Source organism: Anolis sagrei, chromosome 3 (assembly GCF_037176765.1).
Source record: "Anolis sagrei isolate rAnoSag1 chromosome 3, rAnoSag1.mat, whole genome shotgun sequence".
Lineage (NCBI taxonomy): Eukaryota > Metazoa > Chordata > Lepidosauria > Squamata > Dactyloidae > Anolis > Anolis sagrei.
The window spans coordinates 271,305,050-271,324,778 of NC_090023.1; the positions used below are offsets into that span (position 1 = coordinate 271,305,050).

The 19,729-nt window shown below is 46.1% G+C and overlaps 1 protein-coding gene across 2 annotated transcripts in view; it reads left to right on the forward strand.

Moving 5' to 3' along the window:
• The window catches only part of IL1RAP (interleukin 1 receptor accessory protein), a 199,930-nt gene that overhangs the window by 119,752 nt on the left and 60,449 nt on the right, over nt 1–19,729 (forward strand). For both annotated transcript variants that reach the window (XM_067466134.1, XM_067466135.1), the window contains exons 4-7: nt 61–253; nt 7,278–7,443; nt 10,477–10,548; nt 13,302–13,431. In XM_067466134.1, coding sequence (XP_067322235.1) covers nt 61–253; nt 7,278–7,443; nt 10,477–10,548; nt 13,302–13,431 — 561 coding nt within the window. The remainder of the gene's footprint in view (nt 1–60; nt 254–7,277; nt 7,444–10,476; nt 10,549–13,301; nt 13,432–19,729) is intronic.

A 19,729-nucleotide genomic window follows, 5' to 3' on the forward strand; every position in this document is an offset into this window, starting at 1 on the left:
CAAATAAATAAATATGCATCAACGAGTCTCAACTTTCCATTTCTGTTTTCCTTTCTGTAGGAACACCACGTACTGCAGTAAAGTAGCCTTCCCCCTGGAAGTGGTAAACAGAGACCCCGGGTCCTGTGTCAGCCAAGGCGTGAAGCCCGAGGAAGTCCTCCTGTACTTGAGCAGCACCAACGTCAACCTCACCTGCCCTGATGTGGAAGGGTTTGCTCCGGCCAATGTCCAGCTAAAGTTCCAGTGGTTAATGGTAAGCAAAGGGTTGATGCTCCTTGGGGGGTATCATTTGGGAGAGAGGGCTGTAATCTTGGGAGTCCTCACTCCTGCTAAAGTAACCTTGCCACAAAGCCATGGGCTTTGGGTCTGATCCTGAGATCCCACCCAGACAGGTATGCATTTCCTTTCTAAGTGTGTCTCCAAGGTTCTAGGTACATCTGTTCCAAGACCTTTGATTGGGATAAAAATAAAATTGAAACAGAGTAGCTTCAATTTTTTTGGCTTGTACAAGTGCTGTGCCAGCTACAGTGATTCCCCATCAACACCCCCAATTTTGCTTACCTGCACCCAGAGGAAAATTGATGTCCCTTGGAATTTTCTTGCAAATTACCCTACTATAGCACCGGAGGAACAAGCAAATTCCAAGAGATCTCTCCAAGAATCCCTAGGTCCTCCAGCTCAAGCCTATAGTATCCTTGAGCAGAAAACTGGGTGATTTAATGATTAATAGTGAAGTAAACAGAGTCCCAGAAGAACTATGGACAGAAGTCCGCGACATTGTTCAGGAGGCGGCAACAAAGTATGTCCCAAAGAAAAAGAAAACCAAGAAGGCAAAATGGTTGTCTGCTGAGACACTGGAAGTAGCCCAAGAAAGGAGGAAAGCAAAAGGAAACAGTGAAAAGGGGAGATATGCCCAGTTAAATGCACAATTCCAGAGGTTAGCCAGAAGAGATAAGGAACTATTTTTAAATAAGCAATGCATGGAAGTGGAGGAAGTCAACAGAATAGGAAGGACAAGAGACCTCTTCCAGAAAATTAGAAACATTGGAGGTAAATTTCAGGCAAAAATTGGCATGGTCAGAAACAAAGATGGCAGGGACCTAACAGAAGCTGAAGAGATCAAGAGAAGGTGGCGAGACTATACAGAAGATCTGTATAGGAAGGATAATAATATTGAGGATAGTTTTGACGGTGTGGTGAATGAATTAGAACCAGACATCCTGAGGAGTGAGGTGGAATGGGCCTTAAGAAGCATTGCTAACAACAAGGCAGCAGGAGACGACGGGATCCCAGCTGAACTGTTTAAAATCTTAAAAGATGATGCTGTCAAGGTGATGCATGCCATTTGCCAGCAAATATGGAAAACACAAGAATGGCCATCAGACTGGAAAAAATCAACTTATATCCCCATACCAAAAAAGGGAAATGCGAAAGACTGCTCAAGTGGCCCTTATAAGTGGCCTTTATTTCTCATGCCAGTAAGGTAATGCTCAAGATCCTGCAAGGAAGACTCCAGCAATACATGGAGCGAGAGTTGCCAGATGTTCAAGCTGGGTTTAGAAAAGGTAGAGGAACGAGAGACCAGATTGCCAATATCCGCTGGATAATGGAGAAAGGCAGGGAGTTTCAGAAAAACATCTACTTCTGCTTCATTGACTATTCTAAAGCCTTTGACTGTGTGGATCATCATAAATTGTGGCAAGTCCTTGGTGGGATGGGCATCCCAAGCACCCTTCCCTCTCTCCTGAGGAATCTGGACAAGGACCAAGGAGCCACAGTCAGAACTGACCACGGAACAGGAGACGGGTTCCAGATTGGGAAAGGCGTCCGGCAAGGCTGCATCCTCTCACCCAACCTTTGTAACTTGTATGCAGAACACATCATGCGAGGATGTGCGGGGCTGGATGAATGCAAAGCTGGGGTGAAAATTGCTGGAAGAAACATTAACAACCTCAGATATGCAGATGACACCACTCTGATGGCCGAAAGCGAGGAGGAGCTGAGGAGCCTTCTAATCAAGGTGAAAGAAGAAAGCGCAAAAGCCGGGTTGCAGCTAAACGTCAAAAAAACCAAGATTATGGCAACAAGAATGATTGACAACTGGAAAATAGAGGGAGAAACCATGGAGGCCGTGACAGACTTTGTATTTCTAGGTGGAAAGATGACTGCAGACGCAGACTGTGGCCAGGAAATGAGGAGACGCTTGGGAGGAGAGCAAGGTCCAATCTCGATAAAATAGTAAAGAGTAGAGACATCAGACTGGCATCACACTGCATCTATGGCAAGCATCCTCAGGGGTAGGGAGGTCTGTTGAAACCAGGAAAATGGGTTTATATATCTGTGGAATGACCAGGGTGGGACAGAGAGGAAACAAACAAGGACATCTAATCACCTCTCAACAAAAGATTGCCCCGGGCACTGCCAGGCCATCAAATGCTAATCAAGGTGGTCAGTTGAAACATTCACACCTAGCTCCAACAGACAAGAGTCCTTTGTCCCACCCTGGTCTTTCCACAGATATATAAATTTATTTATTTATTTATTTATTTACAGTTCTTATATTCCGCCCTTCTCACCCCGCAGGTTTGACAAACAACATTTAACAGACAAAGGCTATTTAACTTTTTTTTTTCTGGCCGCCAGGGGAGCTGCTGCTTTTCATCGTCCATCAACGACACCGATGAAGTTCTTCCGCATTCCACATTCCCGGAGTCTTCTTTCTTTATGGCCTCATAAATTAGTTAAATTTAGCCTCCCACACAAGGTGGTTCCTTATTTTCCTACTTGACAGATGCAACTGTCTTTCGGGTTGCAAAGGTCGACAACGGGCTACACAATGGCTGGACACCCACTCCAGCCCGGGCTGGCTTCGAACTCATGACCTTTCGGTCAGAGTGATCTTAATGCAGCTGACACTCAGCCAGCTGCACCACAATCCCGGTGTATATAAACCCATTTTCCTGGTTCCAACAGACCTCACTACCTCTGAGGATGCTTGCCATAGATGCAGGCGAAACGTCAGGAGAGAATGCCTCTAGAACATGGCCATATAACCCGAAAAAAAACTACAACAACCCAGTGATTCCGGCCATGAAAGCCTTCAACAATACGTCAATGCAAGAGTTTATTTCCAATGGGATAAGGAAACCTTGATCCAAATATTTTTAGCACTGTTTAATAAGTATTACTGGTGACTTATAAAAATCTCTGAGCCCATTGAAGACTAAAGATGATAGGAAACCAATTAAGCAAAGCAAGAAGAAACCTCTCTAGGGAAATCCTGCAATGACAACCCTGTGATAGGCTCCCTCTTAGGGTTGTATAGATCAGAAACAACTCGAAGGCACACAACAATCATGTTTTGAATTTGGAAGATTCGTGTCAATCTCCGCACATGGGAAACATATTTTTCAACCAACTTCTGGGATTCCATAGCATTGAGCTGCAGCTGTTACAGCAATGCCAGGCTGCATTAATTCTATAGTGTAGATGCATCTTTTTTTGAGCATCTTCCTGCAGAATTCATGAATATTCCTCCTTTCATTGGGAAGCCTTCCAAAAGAATGACGCAACATAACTTCCGTGCCTCATTTTGAGAAAATGTCTAATGAAAGTAGGTATCTGCAGGAGTGTGGAGAGGGAAGTCTGATCTATTATAGCAGACCTTTCCAAACTGTGTGTCACAACATGTTAGCATGTTGCACAAATGTAAGGAGTCAGTATGAAATAAGCAATAAATCCTATATATTTTTACAAGACGAGGGTTGAATGAAAAGTAATGCCTCCACCTTCGTTACTTGGGTTTTGATGAGGATATTTTAATAAATCAAATGCGGAAACAATCCTTAGAATGTGCTCTTTAACTGCCACTATTCACTTTTCTCCCTCTATTTTCCAGTTGTCAGTCATTCTTGTTACCATAGTCTTGGTTTTTCTGATATTTAGCTGCAACCCGGCTTTTGCGCTTTCTTCTTTAACCTTGATCAGAAGGCTCCTCAGCTCCTCCTCGCTTTCGACCATCAGAGTGGTGTCATCTGCATATCTGAGGTTGTTAATGTTTCTTCCAGCAATTTCCACCCCAGCTTTGCATTCCTCAAGCCCTGCACTGGAAAATAGAGGGAGGAAATGTGGAGGCCGTGACAGGGTTTGTATTTCTAGGCGCAAAGATGACTGCAGATGCAGACTGTGGCCAGGAAATCAGGAGACGCTTCCTTCTTGGGAGGAGAGCAATGTCCAGTCTCGATAAAATAGTCAAGAGTAGAGACATCAGACTGGCAACCAAGATCCATTGCCTAGTCAAAGCCATGGTCTTCCCTGTAGTCACCTACGGATGTGAGAGCTGGACCTTCGGGAAGCTGAGCAAAGGAAGAGAGATGCTTTTGAACTATGGTGTTGGAGGAAACTGCTGAGAGTGCCTTGGACTGCAAGAAGATCCAACCAGTCCATTCTTCAGGAAATAAAGCCCGGCTGGTCATTGGAGGGAAGGAGACTAGAGACAAAGTGGAAGTCCTTTGGCCACATCATGAGGAGACAGCAAAGCCTAGAGAAGGGAATGATGCTGGGGAAGGTGGAAGGCAAAAGGAAGAGGGCCCGACCAAGGGCAAGATGGATGGATGGCATCCTTGAAGTGACTGGACTGACCTGGAAGGAGCTGGGGGTGGTGATGGCTGACAGGGAGCTCTGGCGTAGGCTGGTCCATGAGGTCACGAAGAGTCGGAGACGACTGAACGAATGAACAACATTCACTTTTCTACATAATCACCAGACAATTGGATTCATTTCTGCCAACGATGAACAAGTTTTCTGAAGCCATCACGGAAGAAGTCAACACTCTGTTTCTGCAACCAGCGTCTCACAGTTCTCTCAACATCTTCATCAGTGGCATAATGATGTCCCCGCAGATCTTCTTTCATTATCAGGAACAGATGGAAGTCAGATGGTGCTAAATCTGGACTGTATGGAGGATGCCGTATGGTGGTGAGATCCAGTCTCTGAAGTTTCAAGTCTGTGCACTTTAATTTCAGGCGTCAGCATCCTGGGTACCCATCGTGCACAGATCTTCCGATAGCCAAGCAATGCAATAATGTGACCCACACGTTCTTGCGAAATGCCGATTATGCTTGAAATTTCTCTCTGAGTGATACGACGATCATCCTGAATCAATCTGTCATCCTTTTGCTCGTGAAACTCAGTGGTTACTGTCACAGGACATCCAACTCCGGGATTGTGGCACAGCTGGCTGAGTGTCAGCTGCATTAAGATCACTCTGACCAAAAATTCATGAGTTCGAAGTCAGCCCAGGTCAGAGTGGGTTTCCAACCAATTGTGTAGCCTGTTGTCGACCTTTGCAACCCGAAAGACAGTTGCATCTGTCAAGTAGGAAAATTAGGTACCACCTTAAAGTGTGGGGAGGCTAAATTAACTGATTTATGAGGCCATAAAGAAGACTCCAGCAAAGCATTCCAGCGGGGAAGCATGCGGGGAATATGGAAGTGCTTAATCAGTGTTGCAGATGGACGATGAAAGCGATAGCTCCCCTGGCGGCCAGAAAAAGTTAAATAGCCTCTGTGTATGTCTGTATACATTGTATGTCAAAATTGGCATTGAATGTTTGCCATATATGTGTACACTGTAATCCGCCCTGAGTCCCTTGCGGGGTGAGTAGAAGGGCGGAATATAAAAGCTGCAAATAAATAAATAAACTCTTTATTTGTCACACAAGTCAGATGTTCCCACCTCAACATCTTTCAACTTACTTGCCCAACGACACGCAGTACTCACATCAACACAATACCCATAAACAGCTTGCATTCTCTGAAGAATCTCCTTTGGGGTGACACCTTCTGCTGTCAAGAATTCAATGACTGTACATTGCTTAAGTTGCATTGACCGACCGTCTGCGCAGGGTTCCATACTTCTCACTTTAACAACAGAATGTTAAGGCTTCCCACCAAAATGGAACTGTAGAGGAGAGTCTACTGAACAAGCCAGTACCTGCCGCCTACCAGTACTGCCATCTGTTGAGGAGTTACGAAGGTGGAGGCACTACTTTTCATTCAACCCTCGTATAAATGAAAAGTTTTCATGAGATATGTTGTTCCCCCATAATTTTTATTTATTTATTTGTGGCATTTATATCCCATCCTATCTCACTCCACAGAGGGACTCAGGGCGACTAGCAACTGCATAGTGCCCACAATAAGAAAAGGAATTGTTATTATAATTTATGTATGTATCCATATAACTCGTAAGGTGTTGGTTTAACCTCCGGTTTGCTATAAAACTGAATGGTGGTATCACGAAATGATGCATGCCCAGAAAGTGCGCCAGCTGCGCCCGTACCTTGGGAAGTCAGATCTGGCCACGGTGGTCCACACTCCTGTTACATCCCGATTAGATTACTGCAACGCACTCTACGTGGGGTTGCCTTTGAAGACTGTTCAGAAACTTCAATTAGTCCAACGAGCGGCAGCCAGACTGCTCACTGGAGCGTCGTACAGGGAGCATACCACCCCTCTGTTATGTCAGCTCCACTGGCTGCCGATCCAATTCCGAGCACAATTCAAAGTGCTGGTTTTGACCTACAAAACCCTATACGGTTCCGGCCCAGTGTATCTGTCCGAACGGATCCCCCTCTACGTCCCGCCTCGGAGTCTAAGATCCTCTGGGGAGGCCCTGCTCTCGACCCCGCCTCTATCACAAGTGAGATTGGCGGGGACAAGGAGCAGGGCCTTCTCGGTGGTGGCCCCTCACCTGTGGAATTCACTCCCCAGGGAAATTAGATCAGCGACATCACTCCTTTCCTTTAGGAAAAAATTGAAAGCTTGGATTTGGGACCAGGCATTTGGACAATCTGGCAGATAAAGAAAGGACTTTGACGATGGGCAGGAATTGACTACGTGGAATGGAATTATGGAACTCTGAAAGATGAATGCTGAGCATGAGATTAGTTTTATTGATTGTGTTATGTACCGATTGTTTTTAACTGTGATAATTGTTTTAACTGCTGTTTTGTACGTATGTGTATTTTGTGTAGGCATCGAATTTGTGCTTTTTTGTAAGCCGCCCTGAGTCGTCCCCCCCCCCCCCCCGGCGGGTTGAGAAGGGCAGGGTAGAAGTACTCAAAATAAATAAATGAATAAAGTGTGTCGCCAACATGAAACGTTTGGAAAGCTCTGGGTTATAGGAATCGAAGGTGGGCAATGGGCTCAAAGCGCCTGCGCCTCTTTTGTCCTCCTTCCTGGTCATAATTGTCATTGCTTCTCTCCTTGTTGCAGAACTGCAATCTGGTGCACAATTTCCCTGAGCGGAGGCCCTCTGGCGTCAACCTCACCTTCATCATTGTCCGCGAGAGCTATGCAGGCGACTACAGCTGTGTCGCGACTTATCGGGAGAACGGGCGGGATTTCAACCTCACCAGGACCTTCAGGGTGAAGGTGGTAGGTAAGATGCTATTCACTATTGTTGTTGTGCTCCCACAAACAATTTTTCTGACTTATGGCAACCCTAAGGCCATCCAACAGTAAGAACTGACCACGGAACAACAGACTGGTTCAAGATTGGGAAAGGCGTCCGGCAAGGCTGCATCCTCTCACCCAACCTTTTTAACTTGTATGCAGAACACATCATGCGAGGATGTGCGGGGCTTGAGGAATGCAAAGCTGGGGTGAAAATGGCTGGAAGAAACATTCACAACCTCAGATATGCAGATGACACCACTCTGATGGCCGAAAGCGAGGAGGAGCTGAGGAGCCTTCTAATCAAGGTGAAAGAAGAAAGCGCAAAAGCCGGGTTGCAGCTAAACGTCAAAAAAACCAAGATTATGGCAACAAGAATGATTGACAACTGGAAAATAGAGGGAGAAAATGTGGAGGCCGTGACAGGGTTTGTATTTCTAGGCGCAAAGATAACTGCAGATGCAGACTGTGGCCAGGAAATCAGAAGACGCTTCCTTCTTGGGAGGAGAGCAATGTCCAGTCTTGATAAAATAGTGAAGAGTAGAGACATCAGACTGGCAACAAAGATCCATTGCCTAGTCCAAGCCATGGTCTTCCCTGTAGTCACCTACGGATGTGAGAGCTGGACCTTAGGGAAGGCTGAGCCAAGGAAGATCGATGCTTTTGAGCTGTGGTGTTGGAGGAAAGTGCTGAGAGTGCCTTGGACTGCGAGAAGATCCAACCAGTCCATCCTCCAGGAAATAAAGCCCAGCTGCTCATTGGAGGGAAGGATAGTAGAGGTCAAGATGAAGTCCTTTGGCCACATCATGAGGAGACAGGAAAGCCTGGAGAAGACAATGATGCTGGTGAAAGTGGAAGGCAAAAGGAAGAGGGGCCGACCAAGGGCAAGATGGATGGATGGCATCCTTGAAGTGACTGGACTGACCTTGAAGGAGCTGGGGGTGGTGATGGCCGACAGGGAGCTCTGGCGTGGGCTGGTCCATGAGGTCACGAAGAGTCGGAGACGACTGAACGAATGAACAACAACAAAGGCCATCCTATTAGAGGATCAGATTTGGTCCGAGGAGGTTTGCCTTTGCCTTCATTTGAAGCTGAGAAAATGTGGCTTGATTGAAGTCACCGGGTAATTTTCCATGGCCAAGCGGGGATTCTAACCCAGGTTTCCAGAATCATCATCCAAGACCCAAAATGCTTCACTGTGCTGCCTTTGTAAAAGGTGTATTGCTGTTATTCTTTCTTTCTTTCTTTCTTTCTTTCTTTCTTTCTTTCTTTCTTTCTGGGGCTTGGAGCGGCTTACAAGAACAGGCTAAAATCTAACACAATTTAAAAACAATTTAAAAACAACAATCATAGAATCATAGAATCAAAGAGTTGGAAGAGACCTCATGGGCCATCCAGTCCAACCCCATTCTGCCAAGAAGCAGGAATATTGCATTCAAATCACCCCTGACAGATGGCCATCCAGCCTCTGTTTAAAAGCTTCCAAAGAAGGAGCCTCCACCACACTCCGGGGCAGAGAGTTCCACTGCTGAACGGCTCTCACAGTCAGGAAGTTCTTCCTCAGGTTCAGATGGAATCTCCTCTCTTGTAGTTTGAAGCCATTGTTCCGCGTCCTAGTCTCCAGGGAAGCAGAAAACAAGCTTGCTCCCTCCTCCTCCCTGTGGCTTCCTCTCACATATTTATACATGGCTATCATATCTCCTCTCAGCCTTCTCTTCTTCAGGCTAAACATGCCCAGCTCCTTTAGCCGCTCCTCATAGGGCTTGTTCTCCAGACCTTTTATCATTTTAGTCGCTCTCCTCTGGACACATTCCAGCTTGTCAATATCTCTCTTGAATTGTGGTGCCCAGAATTGGACACAATATCAGATTGCAAAGGCCCATCGAAACAGCTATGTCTTATATGCCCTGCTGAAAGCTGATAAGTCCCACAAGGCACGGACTTTAGGTGGCAGAGTATTCCAGAGTGATGGTGCCACTGCTGTGAAGGCTCTGCGCCTGGCTGCTGTTAGACGCAAGGTCTTGACACTGGGAATTTCCGACAAATCTTGGTCCTCAGAATGGAGGGATCTCTGGGGTTGGGAGGGGGTGAGGCGGTCCCTCAGGTACATCGGCCCCAGACCATGCAAGGCCTTAAAGGTGAGGACCATCCCTTTGAAAGTGATCCGGTGCTCAATTGGTAACCAATGCAGCTGCAGTCAGATTGGTGTTATGTGGCATCTCATCGGAATTCCCGCAAGAAGCTGAGCAGCTGCATTTTGTACCAACTTGAGCTTCCGGATCACCGACAGAGGAAGGCCAATGTAGAGGGCGTGACAGTAGTCCAGTCTTGAGATGACCGTGGCCTGGATCACCGTAGCTAGGTCGTCCCTGGACAGGGAGGGGGCCAGCCGTCTAGCCTGCCGCAGGTGAAAGAAGGTGGTTCTGCTCACGGCGGAGAGAGACCTGGGCCTCCATCTTCAGCAGAGAGTCCAAAAGGACTTCCAGACTGTTTACCACCTGTCAGGGGTGCTTTGAATGCAATATTCCTGCTTCTTTGCAGAATGGGGTTGGACTGGATGATGGCCCATGAGGTCTCTTCCAATTCTAGGATTCTAGGATTCTCATGCTTTTGATACAAAATAAATAAAAATTCTAGTGTAGAGGCATCCTAAGATTTAAAAAGCACCAAAAAATGAAACGGGGGGGGGGGGGGGGCGACCACAAAGTGAAATCATAGAATCAAAGAGTTGGAAGAGACCTCTTGGGCCATCCAGTCCAACCCCATTCTGCCAAGAAGCAGGAATACTGCATTCAAATCACCCCTGACAGATGTCCATCCAGCCTCTGTTTAAAAGCTTCTAACCAAGGAGGAATAGAGGGGTATGTTTATGTCATGAAATTAGAGAGAGTAGGATAAGTGATCAATAATGGCCATTAACTGGGTGGTTGGAAGCCAAATGTTGGTTCCTTTTTTGGATACAAAAGGAACACGTTTTGATGATTCCGCTTCTTTTCCCTTTTATTCCTTCTGTCTGCAGCTCACCCATACAGTTCAACGGTTCCTCAGATCATCATTCCAAACAGCCGGGTCATCTATGAACACAAGCCAGGTAAAGCCACAGCCATCACCACTCATTACACTATCTTAACAGAATTTGTCTTGTTCCTGGTTTGAAAGCATTATTTCCTGTTTAATTGTGTGGTTCTTACTTTGAAAGCAATTGTTGTACTCCACAAACTTCATTTTTGTGGCTGCCACAAACTACATTGAATTGGTTGACACTCTATCAGATATTCATTGCAAAACTAGAGCAAAAAGTGCTGCAAGATTTACTGAAAAAAACTAAGTTTTTGCAGTTTTACAAACCTTTTCCATGTTTTTATGATAGAACCAATTAGGAAATGACATTTATAACCCAGGAACAAAAATCATGTTGAGTGGAGTGATGGGGGGAATGCCATACATGTAATATATCTTGATTTCAGAAAGGCCTTTGACAAGCCTTCCGTGAAGTGGACAAGGCTCCCATGAGGTGGACTCAGAATTGATCAATGGTCCTAACTCAAGCATGGGCAAACTTTGGCCCTCCAGGCATTTTGGACTCCAACTCCCACAATTCCTAACAGCCAGTAGGCTGTTAGGAATTGTGAGAGTTGAAGTCCAAAACACCTGGAGGGTCAAAGTTTGCTCATTGCTGTCCTAACCCAAAGAATACTTCCCAAGGGCTCCTCTTTCTTCCTCTTGGGGAGAAGTCACTCTTTGGGGTGCCATCAAGAGGGCCTTTCAGGGCTATTCAACCTCTTGGATGACAGACTAGAAGGCAGGCTGATCCATTCTGCAGATGGGACCAAATTGGGAGGAAGAACCATCGCTCCAGAGGACAGGATCAGGAACCAAAAGGACTTTAATGGATGTTGTGACTCAGCTGGAATCATAGAGTGATGGTGTCAATGAGTCTGATGAGGATGATGTGGGAGTTGGAGTCCAAAATTTTCCCTATGCCTGGGTTAGGACCATTGACCAGTTCCCAGTCCACCTTACAGGAGCCTTGTCTAGCCCACACTTCACGGGGGGGCTTGTCAAAGACCTTCCTGAAATCAAGATATATTACATGTATGGCATTCCCCCCATCACTCCACTCAACATGATTTTTGTTCCTGGGTTATAAATGGCATTTCCTAATTGGGATTCAGATTCACAGTCAAGTGCAAAGCGATGTGATAGACGAGGAAGAACAGGGTACAGAAGTTCAGTTGTTTCCCACAGCAAAGGATGACATTGTTGATCATTAAACTACTGAGAGCCAGGTGCATTCTGATTCAGGAAGGGAGGACTGTTGTTCTCAGTCAGATAATGAACAAGAAAGCACTAACGAACAGATTGACCTTGATGAGGCCGGAGCTTTAGATTGACCTGATCGCTTGGAATTTAAGGTTCGAAGGAGTGTGAGAATCGCTAGCTAGAGAGAGAGGGAGGCCAAGGGCCAGAGGAACGCCTTCATGTTTTCCAAAGGATATTAAACAGGCTGTTTGAAAATACCCCAGTGTCAGAGCAACTTCTCGCTCCAGCCAAGGGGCTTGGGAGTTATCTTGCAGTTTTCATGTTCATGGTTTCAGGACTTTGTCATGTTCTCATGGGACTTTGCCTTATAGAATCATAGAGTTATAGAATCATAGAATCAAAGAGTTGGAAGAGACCTCATGGGCCACCCAGTCCAACCCCATTCTGCCAAGAAGCTGGAATATTGCGTTCAAATCACCCCTGACAGATGGCCACCCAGCCTCTGTTTAAAAGCTTCCAAAGAAGGAGCTTCCACCACACTCCGGGGCAGAGAGTTCCACTGCTGAACGGCTCTCACAGCCAGGAAGTTCTTCCTCATGTTCAGATGGAATCTCCTCTCTTGTAGTTTGAAGCCATTGTTCCATTGTGTCCTAGTCTCCAGGCCATCAGAAAGGAAGCTTGCTCCCTCCTCCCTGTGGCTTCCTCTCACATATTTATACATGGCTATCATGTCTCCTCTCAGCCTTCTCTTCTTCAGGCTAAACATGCCCAGCTCCTTAAGCCGCTCCTCATAGGGCTTGTTCTCCAGACCCTTGATCATTTTAGTCGCCCTCCTCTGGACACATTCCAGCTTGTCAATATCTCTCTTGAATTGTGGTGCCCAGAATTGGACACAATATTCCAGATGTGGTCTAACCAAAGCAGAATAGAGGGGTAGCATGACTTCCCTAGATCTAGATGCTAGGCTCCTCTTGATGCAGGCCAAAATCCCATTGGCTTTTTTTGCCTTGCTTATATCTTTGTGGATCCTGTTTTCCAGTGTTACCTTATATTGATCTTTGGAACTATACTTTTGCCTTTTTGAACTTTTTATCTTTTACTTTAATAAACCATAAAGACTATTGCCCGTGTGCTGTTTGGTGTCTGAAACAAGGTGATTCTACTCTGAGGTGCGACAATGGAAGAGAAAGCAGGGCCAAGGTGAACAAAAAGGCCAATGCAATTCTCAGCTGCTTCAAGAGGACTCTAGTTTCTGGATGGAGGGAAGTCCTAATCCCACCCTATTCTGCTTTACTCAGACCTCTTTACCTGGAATAATAACCCAGTGTCCAGTTCTGGGCAAAGCATTTCAATGACGATATGGATGACCTGTCCAGAACAGAGCTCAATGCAATGGAATTCCTCATGGTCTCTTTGGCAGAGAAGGCTAGATAACTTGTCAAACGACCACTCCCAGGATTCCACAGCATTGACCTATAGCAGTTTGGGTGGTGTCAAAATCTACAAAATGGATGCACCCATTACCTCACCTATTAAATCCAACTGTCCTTCTTATCATTGTTGGCATGATCCTTCCTTTAGGCGAAGACCTGAGCCTTCTCTGCGAGGTCCATTTCACCTTCTTGAAGGACTCCCCGCAGGAGGTCTGGTGGACCATCGATGGAAGGAGCACCGATGAAGTCACCGACCTCAAGTTCAACGTCTCCCAAATGTAAGGGCCAGAGGTTTCTCATTCTTATTCCAAGGAAGTCTGACTTGGCCACAGCTTTGAGTTTTTTTGGGCTGTATGGTCATGTTCCAGCAGCATTGTCTCCTAATGTTTCGCCTGCATCTATGGTAGGCATCCTCAGAGGTTCTGTTGGCAAAGTGGAGCGTGTATATATGCAAACTCCTTGGCTACTCAAATGCCAAATCGAGCTTGCTAATTGCAACATTCACACTTTCTTACGTAGACAAGGCTTCTTTCTCCCACCCTAAACATTCCACAGATATACACTCCACTTGCCTCATTTCCAACAGACCTCTGAAGATCCCATCCACAGATGCAGGCAAAACGTCAGGAGAGAATGCTGCTGGAACATGGCCAGACAGCCCAAAAAAATCACAGCAACCCAGTCATTCTGGCCATGAAAACCTTCAACAACACAATACAGTTGTTTTGTGAATTTCATTATTGGATTGGAGATACTCTTTGTAGGAACCTGTAGATCCTACAGTGCAGTTCTATGGACAGTTTCCTCCAGCCATGCTGCAGGACCTGGAGCAGAGCTTTCCAAATATGTCATTGTCAGTGATACACTTTTTTGACAAGCATATATGATGCGTAAGATAATATTTATTTATTTATTTACTTTGCTTGTATACTGCAGTTTCTCAGCCCGTAGGCGACTCAACGCGGTTCACAACAAGAGCAAAAAGTCAATCCAACAACATACAAAATTTAAAAAACCATTAACAACATAGTATACATGGTAATAACACATCAATACCAACACATTAACAAATCGTGATCCAAATTCATCATCCATAGTTCCGTTCCTATATTCCTATATCCTATATTCATCGTGTACATTGCACTGTTTATCCGAACGCCTGTTCAAACAGCCAGGTTTTTAGTTTTCTACGAAACACCATTAACGAAGGGGCTGATCTAACGTCCATGGGAAGGGCGTTCCACAGCCGAGGGGCCACCACAGAGAAGGCCCTGTCCTTCGTCCCCGCCAGCCGTGCTTGTGACGCAGGCGGGATCGAGAGCAGGGCCTCCCCAGAAGATCTTAGAGTCCTGGTGGGTTCATAGGCAGAGATACGTTCGGATAGGTAGCTTGGGCCGGAACCGTTTAGGGCTTTAAAGGCCAACGCCAGCACTTTGAATTGAGCCCGGTAGCAAATCGGCAGCCAGTGGAGCTGGAGCAGCAAAGGAGTGGTATGCTCCCTGCGCTCCGCTCCTGTTAATATCATGGCTGCCGAGCGTTGGACTAGTTGGAGCTTCTGAGCCGTCTTCAAAGGCAGCCCCACGTAGAGAGCGTTGCAGTAGTCTAAACGGGATGTAACCAGAGCGTGGACTACCGTGGCCAAGTCAGACTTCCCAAGGTACGGGCGCAGCTGGCGCACAAGCTTTAGCTGTGCAAATGCTCCCCTGGTCACCGCCGAAACCTGAGGTTCCAGGCTCAGCGATGAGTCCAGGATCACACCCAAACTGCGAACCTGCGTCTTCAGGGGAAGTGCGACCCCATCCAACACAGGCTGTAACCCTATGCCCTGTTCGGCCTTGCGACTGACCAGGAGTACCTCTGTCTTGTATAATAATAAACATCTCCAGGATTTATAGAAGGGGAATATAGCAGGGTACCATAATCATTGGTACTTTTGCTGCGTGAAATGCATGCAAATTGGCATTGCTTATTTCACCACAGTCAGAGGTTTCTCATTTTCATTCTCATGTTGTGAGCCACTCCGAGTCCTTGGGGAGAGGGGACAGGATATAAATAAAGATTGTTGTTGTTGTTGTTGTTGTGTTCATGGAACACATCTACATGCTGCAGCTGACACAGTAGTATTCTGCAACACACAGTTTGGAAAGCTTTGACCTAAAGATGCTTCGTAATGGCAACAACATTGCAAGATAGGCTGGGAAAGAAATGGAGAATAACACTGTTGTTGTTGTTGTTCATTCATTCAGTCGTTTCCAACTCTTCGTGACCTCATGGACCAGCCCATGCCAGAGCTCCCTGTTGGCCGTCACCACCCCCAGCTCCTTCAGAGGATGCCAGTCACTTCAAGGATGCCATCCATCCATCTTGCCCTTGTTTGGCCCCTCTTCCTTTTTCCTTCCATTTTCCCCAGCATCATTGTCTTCTCTAAGCTTTCCTTTCTTCTCATGATGTGGCCAAAGTACTTCATCTTAGCCTCTAATCTCCTTCCCTCCAGTGAGTAGTCAGGCTTTCTCCTGGAGGATGGACTGGTTGGATCTTCTCGTGGTCCAAGGCACTCTCAGAACTTTCCTCCAACACCACAGTTCGAAAGCATCTCTCTTCCTTCGCTCAGCCTTCCCTATGGTCCAGCTTTCACATCCATAGGTGACTATGGGGAATACTATTGCTTTGACTATGCGGATCTTTGTTGCCAGTCTGATGTCATGGAATCATTTATTTATTTATTTGTCGTGTCAGAACAACCAGTCAAATTATATTACATTTCTAACAGAACAAAGCAAACAAGCAGATTACAAAATTTGTGAGTATGAGAGTTGATTAAATGTCCTTTGACCAGTATCTGTCCCCTTGGAGTGCTTCTGGTGTTGCCGCAAGAAGGTCCTCCCTTGTGCATGTGGCAGGGCTCAGGGTGCCTTGCAGCAGGTGGTCACTGGTTTGCTCTTCTCCACACTCGCAAGTCGAGGATTCCACTTTGTGGCCCCATTTCTGAAGGTTGGCTCTGCATCTCGTGGTGCCAGAGCGCAGTCTGTTCAGTGCCTTCCAGGTCGCCCAGTCCTCTGTGTGCCCAGGAGGGAGTCTCTCATTTGGTATCAGCCATTGGTTGAGGTTCTGGGTTTGAGCCTGCCATTTTTGGACTCTCGCTTGCTGAGGTGTTCCAGTGAGTATCTCTGTATATCTTAGAAAACTATTTCTAGATTTAAGTCGTTGACGTGCTGGCTGATACCCAAACAGGGGATGAGCTGGAGATGTCTCTGCCTTGGTCCTTTCACTATTGGCTGCTACTTCCCGGCGGATGTCAGGTGTGGCAATACCGGCTAGACAGTGTAATTTTTCCAGTGGTGTAGGTCGCAGGCACCCCGTGATAATGCGGCATGTCTCATTAAGAGCCACATACACTGCTTTACTGTGGTGAGATGTGTTCCACACTGGGCATGCAGACTCAGCATCTGGTTGTGATCCCCAGGTTGTGCCAGTCAGGTTTTGTATGATATTGTTTCTAGCACCCACTTTTTGCTTGATGTTCAGGCAGTGCTTCTTGTAGGTCAGAGCACGGTCCAGAGTGACTCCCAGGTATTTGGGTGCGCTGCAATGCTCCAGTGGGATTCCTTCCCAGGTGATCTTCAGAGCTCGGGATGCTTGTCTGTTCTTGAGATGAAAGGAATCATAGAATCATAGAATCAAAGAGTTGGAAGAGACCTCATAGGCCATCCAGTCCAACCCCATTCTGCCAAGAAACAGGTCTGGGGGCTTTCACACAGCCCTTGGGGTCTCTTCCCACCTAATGATGATATGTCTACCATACTAACTGGCATACAACAAAATGCATGTTCATGCAACACATCTACACAATGCAGCTGAAACACTAATGTGTCCCGACACACCATTTGCAAGCTCTGAACTTGCGATTTCCAGAGACAACAGTGTTGGGAGAGCCATAGGATTTCCACAATCTGACTTTCCTCCAAAAATGCCCAACGTTGCTATCCCTTGCCCTGTTTCATGCTGACCACAATCCTGCAAGGAAGGCTAGGAAGAGGGGAAAAGAGAATGCTTGGTTCAGGATCCCACAGTGGCTTTTATGGCTTGCAACTAGATTTCCCAAATCCCACCCCATCACTCTCAATTGCTAGACCATGCCGACCCTTTTCTCTTGCAAAAATTGCTGCCTTTTTACTTATTTTCCAGAAGAGAGATAATCTCGCCGTAGCAAAATTGAGGCAGAAGAGTAAAAAGGCTCACAAATTAAGACGAATCAATTACAGAGTTAATATCCGTCAAGAGGTTCAGTGCCGTCGTCTCCTGTGGCTTGAATCAGAACAAACCAAAATTAGCGCATTAATTTGCTTACTTGATGCCAGGCAGTCTGTTCTGTGAATGAACGTGACACAGAAAGCTATTTCTCCTGCGTATCCTCATTTCATTGCCTTTAAACCTCACCGTTTCCTTTTTTATTTCCTTCCCTTGAATGGTCTGTATGAATACTGCCACCTTTGATAGTGTAAGGGGCAGCATAATATCCACACAAACACCTCTCTCAGAGGCTTTAGCCCAGTGTTTCTCAACCTGGGGGTTGGGATCCCTGGGGGGTCACGAGGGGGTGTCAGAGGGGTCCCCGAAGACCATCAAAATATACAATATTTTCTGTTGGTCATGGGGGTTCTGTGTGGGAAGTTTGGCCTAATTCTATCATTGGTGGGGTTCAGAATACTCTTTGATTGTAGGTGAACTATAAATCCCAGCAACTACAACTCCCAAATGTCAAGGTCTATTTTCCCCAAATTCCACCAGAGTCCACATTTGGACATATTGAGTGTTCGTGCCAAGTTTGTTCCAGATTGATCATTGTTTGAGTCCACAGTGCTCTCTGGATTTAGGTGAACTACAACTCCCAAACTCAAGGTCAATGCCCACCAAGCCATTCTAGCATTTTCTGTTGGTCATGGGAGTTCTGTGTGCCAAGTTTGGTTCAATTCCATTGTTGGTGGAATTTGGAATGTTCTTTGTTTGTAGGTGAACTATAAATCCCAGCAACTACAACCCCCAAATGACAAAATCAATCCCCTCCCGCCAAACCCCACCAGTATTCAAATTTGGACGTATTGGGTATTGGTGCTGAATTTTGTCCATTAAATGAAAATACATCTTGCATACCAGATAATTACATTACAATTTATAACAGTAAACAAAATTACAGTTATGGAGCAGCAACAAAAATATTGTATGGTTGGGGGTTAACACAACATGAGGAACTGTATTAAGGGGTCGCAGCATTAGGAAGGTTGAGAACCACTGATCTAGAGAACGTTAAAGAAATGTTTTTGCTATACATTTCTAGGTCTTCCAGTGTGATCCTATGGTCAAACTCCAGCAGAGTTGACCATCTGATCCTTACTTACTTACTTAGGCAATCCCTCGTTGACCAAGTAGGATAGTCTTCCGGGATCAGAATTCTTGTGAGTCCGTAGGTGGCTGTGGAGCCCTCTTCTTGATGTGCATCTTCTCCCGCAGTGAGGGCATCGGTTTCCAGGTGAAAGGCGGTCCTGATCGGGGTTGGCTTGATGCGCCTTCCTCTTGGCACGTTTCTCTCTTTCACCCTCCATTCGTGCCTCTTCAAATTCTGCAGCACTGCTGGTCACAGCTGACCTCCAACTGGAGCGCTCAAGGGCCAGGGCTTCCCAGTTCTCAGTGTCTATGCCAGAGTTTTTAAGGTTGGTTTTGAGCCCATCTTTCAATCTCTTTTCCTGCCCACCAACATTCCGTTTTCCGTTCTTGAGTTCGGAGTAGAGCAACTGCTTTGGGAGACAGTGGTTGGGCATCCTGACAACGTGGACACTTAATTGTTGTCACTTGAAAAATGATATAATGTAAAAACTCTGACAAATTCCACCACTGAACAGCTCTTACTTTCAAGAACGTTTTGGTATTGTCGAGGTGCCATCCCTTTTTTGGAATTTGAATCATTGGTTCATGCCCTATCATTTGAGAAAGAGAAAACAATCTGGCTCCATCTTCTACAGGACCTTCCTTAAGTTTCAGCCTTTTCTTCTCCAAGCTAACCATACCCAGATCCCTCACCCCCTCCTCAGAGGGATTCTGTTGGGAATCAGCCTGTGTTTGTGTTCAGGATCCTGATGTGGGAAATGATGAGGGAAATGATGAGAGTAAGGATGGTGTTGAGGCTGAGGTACAAGGTGAAGATGGTTTGGTCAATGATTTTCAGGCAGACAATGACAGGGAGGCTCCAGTGCAAAGGGGAGTTTCTCATGAGAATATTCTTGCTTGGCCAAGCAATGATGGTTCACTCCCTCTCTCTGTGAGCTCTCAAGATCTGGGTTTGGAAAACAATCTGACACCTGGGAATTTTAATAAGCAGCCAGATAGGGAGCTGAGGAATAGGCGGCTGGAGATTAGCCAGGATTGACAGCAAACTCAGTGTTTACGTCGCTCTGAAAGGCTTCGTCTGATAAGGGGCAAATGTGGGGGAAAGCAAAACCAATTTCTGAGTTTTGGGATATAAGGTTTACCTCAAGGGGAAACCTGTTAGATCAGGCATCGTTTGGAAATCAAGTTCATGTG